The 12,187-nt window shown below is 38.3% G+C and overlaps 1 protein-coding gene across 1 annotated transcript in view; it reads left to right on the forward strand.

The window, feature by feature from the left end:
• Positions 1-12,187, forward strand: part of RYR2 (ryanodine receptor 2) — a 719,385-nt gene that overhangs the window by 511,010 nt on the left and 196,188 nt on the right. The window contains exons 56-57 of the mRNA XM_073338199.2: positions 5,312-5,389; positions 9,017-9,092. Of these exons, the coding sequence (XP_073194300.1) occupies positions 5,312-5,389; positions 9,017-9,092 (154 nt within the window). The remainder of the gene's footprint in view (positions 1-5,311; positions 5,390-9,016; positions 9,093-12,187) is intronic.

Genomic DNA, 12,187 nt, shown 5'->3' on the forward strand with positions numbered 1-12,187 from the left:
AAGTTCATAGAGGATAGGTCCATCAGTGGTTATTAGCTAAGATGATCAGGGATGCAACCTCATGTTCTGGGTGTCCTCTGACTGCTAGAAGCTGCGACTGGATGGCTCACTCAATAATTGCCTTGTTCTGTTCATTCCCTCTGAAGTATCTGGCACTGTCCACTGTCAGAAGATACTGGGCTAGATTGATTATTGGTCTGACCCAGTGTGGCCATTTTTATGTACAGCGCTGTTTGAACTGTTGTAATTAGGAAAACATTATTTTGTATCAGAGAGAAATGAAGGAATATGTTTACATTCTGTTGTTCATAGGAGTTGTGTGCATAATTCTAAGTACACTGCCCTAAAAGATATTCTTAAGGATAAACAGGAGGCATTTTTCAAAGGGGTCCATTGACTCTCCAGTACATACATATAAATATTTTCAGAAGATGTGTCATTATGAAGACTGTTGGTATTTTAGACCAAATCACATAAATGGCTGTCTTTTTTTTTAACTCTCATGTTTGAAAATCTGAGCCAGTGCTGCCATGAGGCAAAGTTATCTAACTTCTGTGACAGGGTCGGGCCAGATGGCTATAGGAGAGTACTAGAGGGCAGATATATTAGCCCCAGGCTAAGTAGGTCCCTTTTCCCTGAGTAAGGTAACAGGGAAGGTTCCAGAACAATCAGGAACCTTCTGGAGACAATTAAGACAGGCTGATTAGAACACCTGCAGCCAATCAACAAGCTGCTAGAATCAATTAAGGCAGGCTAATCAGGGCACCTGGGTTTTAAAAAGGAACTCACTTCAGTTTGTGGTGTGCGTGTGAGGAGCTGGAAGCAAGAGGCACTAGGAGCTGAGTGAGAGCACGCGGACTGTTGGAGGACTGAGGTGTACAAACATTATCAGACACCAGGAGGAAGGTCCCATGATGAGGATAAAGAAGGTGTTGGGAGGAGGCCATGGGGAAGTAGCCCAGGGAGTTGTAGCTGTCGCACAGCTGTTCCAGGAGGCACTATAGACAGCTCCATTCCACAGGGCCCTGGGCTGGAACCCGGAGTAGAGGGCGGGCCCGGGTTCCCCCCAAATTCTCCCAACTCCTGATCAGACATAGGAGGAGTCGACCTGGACTGTGGGTTCAGAAAAACGGCCAAGCTGAGGGCTGCCGTGAAGCTCCAAGGCGAGCAAATCCGCCAATAAGCGCAAGACCCACCAAGGTAGAGCAGGAACTTTGTCACACTTCGTAAAGCACATCTTTTAAAAATCAGTGAGGAATATGGGGAAATCTGCCTAGTGGTAATAATGCCATTGTCAAATAACAGTATGTAGATTATGGGAAGGAAAAGAGAATAGATAAATGGTCATGGTCAAATGAGGGAACCTGCCTCAATTAACCAGCTTCCTTTTGTCCTTCAAGTTATCCACACAAATGGCAAACTTAAGCTGTAACTTTGTTTTGTTGTACCAGTGGGTTAAACTTTAAATAGAATTTGTAAATTTAAAAATCATGCCTCTTTCTGGAAATATTGTTATCTCTCAGAGGTACAAGTAACAACTAAATTGTCTGCAACTGTAAACAAATCTGAAATATACATTAATTTTTATTCTATGTACGTTGTGACAGCACTTTAGCTTTGCAAAAAAAAAAGGAGTACTAGTGGCACCTTAGAGACTAACCAATTTATTTGAGCATAAGCTTTCATGAGCTACAGCTCACTTCATCGGATGCATTCAGTGGAAAATACAGTTGGGAGATTTATATACACACAGAACATGAAACAATGGGTGTTATCATACACACTGTAAGGAGAGTGATCACTTAAGATGAGCTATTACCAGCAGGAGAGCGGGGGGGAGAAAACCTTTTGTAGTGATAATCAAGCTGGGTCATTTCCAGCAGTTAACAGGAACATCCAAGGAGCAGTGGGGAGTGGAGGAAATAAACATGGGGAAATAGTTCTACTTTGTGTAATGACACATCCACTCCCAGTCTCTATTTAAGCCTAAGTTAATTGTATCCAGTTTGCAAATTAATTCCAATTCAGCAGTCTCTCATTGGAGTCTGTTTTTGAAGTCTTTTTGTTGTAATATTGCGACCTTTAGGTCTGAAATCGAGTGACCAGAGAGATTGAAGTGTTGTCCGACTGGTTTACGAATGTTATAATTCTTGACAACTGATTTGTGTCCATTTATTCTTTTACGTAGAGACTGTCCAGTTTGACCAATGTACATGGCAGAGGGGCATTGCTGGCACGTGATGGCATATATCACATTGGTAGATGTGCAGGTGAACGAGCCTCCGATAGTGTGACTGATGTGATTAGGCTCTATGATGGTGTCCCCTGAATAGATATGTGGACACAGTTGGCAACGGGCTTTGTTGCAAGGATAGGTTCCTGGGTTAGTGTTTTTGTTGTATGGTATGTGGTAGCTGGTGAGTATTTGCTTCAGGTTGGGGGGCTGTCTGTAGGCAAGGACTGGCCTGTCTCCCAAGATTTGTGAGAGTGATGGGTCGTCCTTCAGGATAGGTTGTAGATCCTTGATGATGCGTTGGACAGGTTTTAGTTGGGGGCTGAAGGTGATGGCTAGTGGCGTTCTGTTATTATCTTTGTTGGGCCTGTCCTGTAGTAGGTGACTTCTGGGTACTCTTCTGGCTCTGTCAGTTTGTTTCTTCACTTCAGCAGGTGGGTATTGTAGTTGTAAGAATGCTTGATAGCGATCTTGTAGGTGTTTGTCTCTGTCTGAGGGGTTGGAGCAAATGCGGTTGTATCGTAGAGCTTGGCTGTAGACGATGGATCGTGTGGTGTGGTCTGGGTGAAAGCTGGAGGCATGTAGGTAGGAATAGAGGTCAGTAGGTTTCCGGTATAGGGTGGTGTTTATGTGACCATCGCTTATTAGCACCGTAGTGTCCAGGGAGTGGATCTCTTGTGTGGACTGGTCCAGGCTGAGGTTGATGGTGGGATGGAAATTGTTGAAATCATGGTCGAATTCCTCAAGGGCTTCTTTTCCATGGGTCCAGATGATGATGATATCATCAATGTAGCGCAAGTAGAGTAGGGGTATTAGGGGACGAGAGCTGAGGAAGTGTTGTTCTAAGTCAGCCATAAAAATATTAGCATACTGTGGGGCCATGTGGGTACCCATAGCAGTGCCACTGATTTGAAGGTATACATTGTCCCCAAATGTGAAATAGTTATGGGTGAAGACAAAGTCACAAAGTTCAGCCACCAGATTTGCCATGACATTATCGGGGATACTGTTCCTGACGGCTTGTAGTCCATCTTTGTGTGGAATGTTGGGATAGAAGGCTTCTACATCCATGGTGGCCAGGATGGTGTTTTCAGGAAGATCACCGATGGATTGTAGTTTCCTCAGGAAGTCAGTGGTGTCTCAAAGATAGCTGGGAGTACTGGTAGCGTAGGGCCTGACGAGGGAGTCTGCATAGCCAGACAATTAATTTCCCCCCCTGAAACTGTCTGCCTCTTGTGGCAGAAGAGGTATTTTCCCTAGTTCCCCATGCTGCCAAAATATTTTCAGGGGCATCTTAGGCTGCTGAAGCTGCCATTTTAAGAAGCAGTCTTTTGTCTTTAAGCTGTCAGTATGTCCCAGGTGCTCCTTCTTTCTGATGATGTAGGGAATGTGGGAGGAGGCATCCTCTAAATGTGCCACAGAAGAGTCTCGGGGACAGCCAAAACTAAAATTAAAAATAATTTTAAAAGAAAGACCAGTATTGATGATCTCAGTTTTACTCTCACTTAAAAAAAGACATGTGGCCTGCAACACTGCTAGATGACATTGACTTGGATATATTAGTAAAATACAAACTATTTTCATACTTCTGCCTTTCTTTGATGTATTAATTTTGCCTGATCAAACAGAAAAGCATGTGGCAGAAAGTAGGAGCCTTGCTCTGTGTTGCCTTACCCTATGAATAGTCATTTACATCATCACAAGAGATGTGGTAGCATTTTACACTCACATTGCCCTAATTTTACATGGAAGTAATGGTCTTTTCAGAATAAAAAATGCTGTCCTAGAATACAAGTCTGAGAGAAAATATCATGGCCTTTTGACACATTGTTGAATTCATCCAGATTTTGAAGTCCATTTCTAAAGTCATGCTTGGGTAATCAGAGAGAACTCAGTTCTGTTTAAACATACTGCTTAAGCATTTAGCCTTTGTCATTATGAAATGTTACTATGGATTCAGTATTTTGTCAATACAAAAGGTTATAGAAAAGACAATATAGCTTCAATTCAATATAGCTTCAATACCAATTTTTACATACAGGCTAGGCTCCTTGTCAGCTTTGTAAGTGCTAATCACAGCTTCCGTGAAGGGTTGTGATATAAATGTGTCCTTTTGTCTCCCCCCTCAATACTGGCCACTGAGTGCCAGGCTAGTTCTTGGGGTATATTAGCATACCCTAAAGGCTGCTGTAATTTACACTGACTAGTGGAGGCTCAGAGGAGCTTATATGGTTGCCAGGGATTGCCAAGACATAAGACATCCTAGCCACACCTCCTGCGCCAGCCGTTGTATTCTGAAGATGTCCTCCAGGACATCCTATGACAAAGGGGAGAGATTTTTGCCTGATTGTGACCTTTCTCTGGAAATAGTTACAATGCAGACATTGCCAGTTATCTGACTAATCTGCGTTCTTAAATCTACCCCTGGTTCCAGTTAATCTGTTCCATTTTTAGTATTATTGCTGTTAGGCAAAAAAAGAAAACTCATGTAACTCTAATGTAACGCTCTCTGTTTTTCCGCCAATGGATATGTAAGTGCTCCTTTCTACCTCAAGTTTGTTTTTTCTTTAGCTGTTCGATTGCCTCAAATATCTAGGTGACATAAATCTATTAGGACCTAGTATTTGTAATACTATGCTTATATGGTTGCCAGGGATTGCCAAGACATAAGACATCCTAGCCACACCTCCTGCGCCAGCCGTTGTATTCTGAAGATGTCCTCCAGGACATCCTATGACAAAGGGGAGAGATTTTTGCCTGATTGTGACCTTTCTCTGGAAATAGTTACAATGCAGACATTGCCAGTTATCTGACTAATCTGCATTCTTAAATCTACCCCTGGTTCCAGTTAATCTGTTCCATTTTTAGTATTATTGCTGTTAGGCAAAAAAAGAAAACTCATGTAACTCTAATGTAATGCTCTCTGTTTTTCCGCCAATGGATATGTAAGTGCTCCTTTCTACCTCAAGTTTGTTTTTTCTTTAGCTGTTCGATTGCCTCAAATATCTAGGTGACATAAATCTATTAGGACCTAGTATTTGTAATACTTCATTGCTTTTTTGCACATCTGTCATTCAGGTGTCTGTAGATGCTGCCCATGGTTACACCCCTCGAGCTATCGACATGAGCAATGTTACCCTCTCCAGAGATCTGCATGTAAGTCTTATTGTAGTTAGTGCTTTTGTATTTTCTTTTTTACTTAAATTTTCTTTTTTCTTTACTTAAATTTTTGTGGATTTATGTAAAACAAAAGTTCAGTGTCCTGTAGTTTTAGTCAGTTCAAAAGGCACTGTTAAGGCTGAAAACCTAACGTTTTATATAGGGAACAATTGACCCTGGAAGCCCCTGTGTGCAGAGAATCTGATGATTTTAATGGGAGTTCCGCACACAAAGGCTTACAGGATCAGTCTTTAATTTTTATGTGTAGCTATTAGCAAAGTTCATGGTATGATGTTTTTCAAAATAAATGCCTCGCCTACTCTTCTTTCTAAAATAAATAAATGCCAGGTCATGAGTCAGCCTTATGAAAAACCACCTTGTATTTATGAAGAAGGAAAAAGAGAAATTAACTGGGGGCATGATTTTAAATTTTAATCTTTCAGCAGATTTATAATCAGGAGCCAGTAAAAATAAAATAACTTTTGAAGTGATAAATAAATGGACAATGGTGTTTTAAAAGTATTTATTTTTTCCAGAAATATTATCAGCTGTGGTTGATTTACAGACCTATACCAATGCGTCCACTACTATTAAGAACTACCAAGTCAGTATTGTTTATCATCTGATAAATCAGGATGGCCACCACACACAGTTCCCTTAGAAATAACTTCCTGCAAGTATCATATCCAGATTAGTCACCAGGTTGATTACTTGAAGTCAGGTACCAAGAACAAGGTGCTCTAGTTTTTTCCATTGTGAAATGAAATTTAAGACTCTTTGCCCAGCAATTCTAATAACAAAATGAAAGTTTTGAAACACTGTAGAAATGGAAAAGAGAAGGTGGTACTTAGCACATTCACAATCTCAGCATCCCTCTTTCTCTGTGCCTAACTTAAACCTCTTGTGTATCTTTGATACAACGGGAGATGCAGAAATTTATGTAAGTTTCATAACAAGTATTGACAGTGGAGTATTTATTGGTATTAAAATATATGATTTGTTGCTATTTCATTTTTTCTGATTTTCCCCTTTAATTACATGCCATTACTTCTAATTAATATCCCCTGTGACTCCTCTAAGCATTTTCTCTCCTGCTCTGGAGTTTACTGAACACAAGTCAGATGCACAGCACTTGTAGATGATTATCATCTCTCCTTTGGCTGTTATGTGGTCAGTCTACACATAATTAGGTTTTCGTCTGTAGTTTAGTTATATCCCTTTGGCTTATTCATGATGTTTATTACTATTCTCTGAGTTTCCTGTGTATTTCTGGCATTGAGATGCATTATACAGAGTTGTGTGGAGTGGCACTATTACCTGGTCTCTGGTTTTTTGTTTTTTGTTTTTTTTGCGTATGCAATCCTAAAATATCACTTAGTGGATAAACTATTGTACTGCAGAGTTCTAATAGATCTAATTTCAGGTCTACTACCAATCCTAGCTGTCTCTTGGCATTTCTGCTTTCCAAGTTCAATATCTTTGTCACTTCGAATATTTATGTTTTAGCTTATTTTTCCCCAAAGTCTCAGGCTAAATTTTCTCAGGTTAAATATTATTTTGTTGTTTCCAGTCTCTATTTCTAACCACTGTAGATTTCTGTGTATCTTTCCCTGGAGTTTGCAATTTCTCCCAATTAAGTATCCTTGCTATATTTTAACTAGTAAGCCATTAAACTTCCAAATACTTACTAAAGATGGTGAATAAAATTGAGTCACACTAGTTCCTGCAGCATTCCACTGGGGACTTACTCCATTATTATAACTATGCTTATCACTTATACAGGACTTCACATATTCAAAAAGCCATACAAGCATTAGTTAACCCTCACAATACTTCTGGGATGTGGATAAGCATTTATCACAGTATTACAGATTGGGAAACTTAAAGCAGAGGAGCTAAGTGATTTACCCATGGCCAAACTGCAAATAACTGGCATTAGAACTAGAACTGAATTTAGAATTCAGGACTTTGTGAATACCAATCCCATACTCATGATTTTACATCACACTATCTGCCATTTGTCACTGATAATTTCCCTTTGTTTACAGCCCTCCAGTGAGTTAGAAGTCAATACTGACCGTCCTTATGATCGAGAGTAACTGGTTTCACCAGTTATGTTTGAAGCTAGCTTTCGGTTAGAAGCCTACTTTTGTTCCGCAATCAATAACATCACCAGAACTAAGCAAATTTAACTAAAATTTCATTTGCATCATTATGTCAGGTTACAATTTCTCTTGTAATTTTCAAGCGCATGAGCAATGCATTTGTGAGAGATAAGGGGAAATATGAGGTGTGATTCATTTTGGTGTAACTTGAGGTTTTAATGTATCTTAAGTAAGAGCTTAGCCTACATACTCCAACTTTGACTTAAGTTGGTAGCTTTTGGAAAGGCAACTGCTTTGACAGTAGTAAAAAGTGGGTGTTTGGATTTTTTGAATTGTTAAATTAAATATATATAAATAATGTGTTTTGTCCTATGAAGGTGCTCTACTATACCCATCTTTTCCTAGAGATTGTCTTAGTATGCAGACACGTTATGGCCAAAATTTGCATCTAAATCCATAGATAGTCCCCTAAATGAGTGGACTGGTTTTCATATATTCTGGGCAACGAAACATTGCATTGAAGGCAATAGGAACTGTGCACCAGGTCTACATATCATAGCCCAAAAGGAATGTTACAAACTGCTCTTTCCCCTAGAGCAATTCAGTTAAGTTTGAGAGACCTGGGTAGGTTTTAACTATTTACTGAAAACCACAATAGAATCCAAATGAATGCTCCTAAGCTACAATACAGCCATTAAAGTAAGTAAGCTGGGCAAGGCGTACTAGATGCTGGCAGACAAAACTTCCTCTCTGTTCAAAGTCTGTTACCTCTCAACACATAGAAGCACTTAACCCCACCCCATCTCTCTCAAGTTATACACATGGCTTATAGGTCACTTGCCGAGCCTGCCCAGACAGCCTCATAATAGCTCCCTCTACTGGTGAGAAATGAGGAACCTAAACATGTATTACAACGTTAATCAAGACATACTAAAACTGTGATGAGATGAACATTAAAACAAGAAGGACAAATTTGCCTCACCCCAGGGATACAGGAGCATCTAAGGGTACAGCCCATATGGGAGCTCTCCAGTCCCCTACAGGAATGAGAAGTGAAATTGTGATTGTGGCAGCAGATCCACAATTACCTGGATCCAGTGAATACAAACACCCATGTAAGGGGTGCAAAGTCATTGCTGACACACTACAGACTAAGTACTGGAGCAGCAGGAACATAGGGAGAGAGCTTCTCTGTGCCTACTTGCAGCTTGGGGATGGATTCCATTCCCCCGCCTGATGTAGTATTTCATACAAAACTGGTTTCTTTGGCTTTTGTGCAAGGTTGAGGGAGAAGTTCAGTGCAGAATAAATAACTGTATTGGGTTTAGCTGTTGAGTTCCAGATTTGTCAGCTTGACTGATCAATAAAAATGATAGTTTGCAAGTGAACATTTAAATGTAATTTTATATATTATCTACATTACAATGCCATTGCAAGATCTTGATATTAAATATAAACTGTAAAATTACCTTTCTTTGAGATTTATAACATTAATCATTAACTTCTCCATTTTCTTAAGGCAATGGCTGAGATGATGGCTGAAAACTACCATAACATATGGGCAAAGAAAAAGAAAATGGAACTGGAAGCAAAAGGTAATCATCTCTGGTTTTTTGCTTGTTTGTTTTTTGGGGGTTTTTTGAGGTGTTTTAAGTTCAGAGTGACTCAACTTAGGTTATGTGTTTATGATGCAGTATTAAGAAAGGTCAAATTAAAAAAGAAATTAAACCATTTATTTAAACTTGACCTGAAAAATCAGACATCGAGACAGAACAATTGTTCAAAATTTTCAAATTACTTTATTATCATGATCATTATTATTTTTGAACATCCAGAAACATGTTAGACACTTCATGGAAATACAGAATGAGACATCCATACCCAGAGAATTAGACTAATTCAATAAGGAAAAAGAGAGGGCAAGAGCTTGTTTAACTAAGACTTGTAAACATCTTGATGGTTGTGTTGCATTTGGTTTCTTTTATTTATTTTATTTCCCTTGTGATACCAGACTCTTGGTCACAGGAATTAGACTTCATTCATACTATTCTACATATTGCCAAGTTATCCAGCAATGTATTAATCAAGAATTATATTAATTACAGATTAAATTGACAAACGTGATTAAACCTAGATTAGTTCCTTGGCTTTACAAGGAAAATAGTGTACTCTGTCTAATCTCTTATGGTCCAGATGGTAAATATTACTATACACGATAGTTGTTACCTGTTATGTTTTCTTCCGTGTTAAAGAAAGTTAAGGTTTTTATTTTTTTTTTTTTGCGCCTTAATGCTAACATTTTATTCTGTAGATGTTATAATTGTTTAATTGCTACATGGAAAAAAATAGTGATGGCATTGTACATTTCACTGACTGGAATTTAGGTTTTTTTTCTCATCAAAAGATGTCAAGGCAAAGAGCTAATATGGAAATTGTTTTTTTTCCTTTTTATCTCAGTTTCTATTTACGGTACAGTGGTAGCTAGTGTTTTAATGATGGCTTGACACCACTATTCACGTATTTAAACTAGAGCTCTATAGATATTGGCTGACTGCACTGTGTTAATCATATGCAATCCTACGGACTCAAATGGAGTTGCATGGGTATGACTGAAGGCAGAATTTTGAAACCGTTGTCAGTGAATGTGTAAATGAAGCCTTAGTATTACTGAGCAGTAAGGCCTTATCTGGGTGACCTTGTGTTGGATAAATAAGAGAATGAATTTCCATATCTTACATTATGTTTCCCCTCATTTCAGTTTCTTTGTGATTTTTTTAAAATAAAATTTATCTAACCTAAATAGCCAGTTTGGGGGGAGGGGATTTGGACTTTTGAAGAATGTTGCAGGATGATTAGACATTTGGAACGGGGAGGTGTATTTGACACCTGAAAAGGCAGAGGTGTTGCTGCTGTGTACTCATTAACTAAGGGGATTTACAGGCAAGGAAGGCAGCATAAAGAGGGGTGTGTTTTTATTGAAAACCTTGCAGGGAGTTATGATGAATGATAGAGAGGGTATGTGCTACTTGGTAAGAAGTGTGGATTGGTTTGGCAGGTGAAAAATGGTTACAATTTTCCAATATATTTGCCATTTTGTGATATAGTGAATATATCTGTTTTCCCACAGATGAAAATGGCAGACTAATAATTTAGCTGTCTGATACAGGTCATGTATATACATAAGGTTATGTTATCTTGTATGTTTTTTTTAAGATCTTTTTGCAGAAAGATCTTTCAAATTATGATCCTCTGCTGTCACCTAATGGTCAGGTACATTCAGTACAATAATATTCTTTATAGAGTTCTCGCCTTGTACATGTGGATCTTTTCACTGTCTTTAATTATGAAATATGAGTCTTTTTGATGTGTGGGCATATTTATGTGGGTTACTATTTCACAGAGGGAAAATGCATGATTCCAGAAAGCTGTAGTTTTCTGGTTTTCCTGGGAGGCTTTAAAATGTTAATTTTGTAGAGCATTTTATCCAGTGAGATTCCCCATGCATTGCATACAGAATATGTAGCATCTCATTCAAGGTAGAGCAATTTAAATCATTGATTGGAAAAATAATTTAAATTAGATAGAGACTTTATAAACCTAATTCAAATGTGTGCTATTGCAATTGTAGATATAAATTCATAGTCAACTAAATCATAAATGCTGGAAATTTTTGAAAATTTCCCTACCTTGAATATTATAAAACTGATATAGGAAACAAAAATGTTGAAAGTGAAGGCGCTGACACTGCAACCACTTAGGCTAGTACAAAACTTTACTCACATGAGTAGTCCCACTCACTACAGTGCAGCTGCATATGTTGCCAAACTTTAAGCATGTTCATAAGTGTTGCAGCAACAGGGGCCAAAACTGTATTTTCATCAAAAGTTTTTGTCTTAGTGACACAAAATCTTGGCCACTTCTAAACAAAATTGATAACTTGTGAAAAGTTATCAATACTTTCAGCATGTTAAGTTTTTGTGAACTTTTTTATACACAGTTCAAAATTTTCAAAAATAAAGGAAAGATCCTGTGCTTCAGTACATGGTACAGTACGGTTTATACTTGGTGAGGATCTGCCCCCAGGAGTCTAAAATTAGGCTTCTAAGCTTATATTTAGGTACCTAAGGGTGAGCTTTTCAAAAACACCTAAGTGACTTAGATACACAAGTGCCATTGACTTCAAACTGCAAACCTTGATGGAACTTGGTCAAAGAATTTCATTTTTCATGACTTGTGGCAGTTCAATATATAGAAAGGTAGTGCTGGATGTAAATTTGGTATGGTATATTTTCTTATTAATTTCGTGTTTGAGTTGTTTTTGCAATAAGGGTGGTAATGAAGCTTGGTTTTTTTAGTATAAATAAGCATTTTAAATGTGAAACTTAAGTAAAAAGTTTGTATGAAATCTACAAACAATTAAGAAACTAATAATAAATTACAAAACTTCCATTTTAGAAATTTGACTCTGTAAATGGTAAGAAAGTAAAAATAAAAATAGCAACATGTAAATGAAACTCCTATAAATATGAGTAACCATTACTCACGTGAGGTGTCCCATTTGCTTCTCTGGAGATACTCATATGAATAAGAACCACTCACGTGGCTAAGGGTTTACAAGATTGGGGCCTTAGATATAAAGGTTGAACCCTGCTCTGTTGAAGTCAATGGGAGTTTTGCCATTGACTGCAGT

The sequence above is a fragment of the Lepidochelys kempii genome, chromosome 3 (assembly GCF_965140285.1).
Source record: "Lepidochelys kempii isolate rLepKem1 chromosome 3, rLepKem1.hap1, whole genome shotgun sequence".
In the NCBI taxonomy this organism is placed as follows: Eukaryota; Metazoa; Chordata; order Testudines; family Cheloniidae; genus Lepidochelys; species Lepidochelys kempii.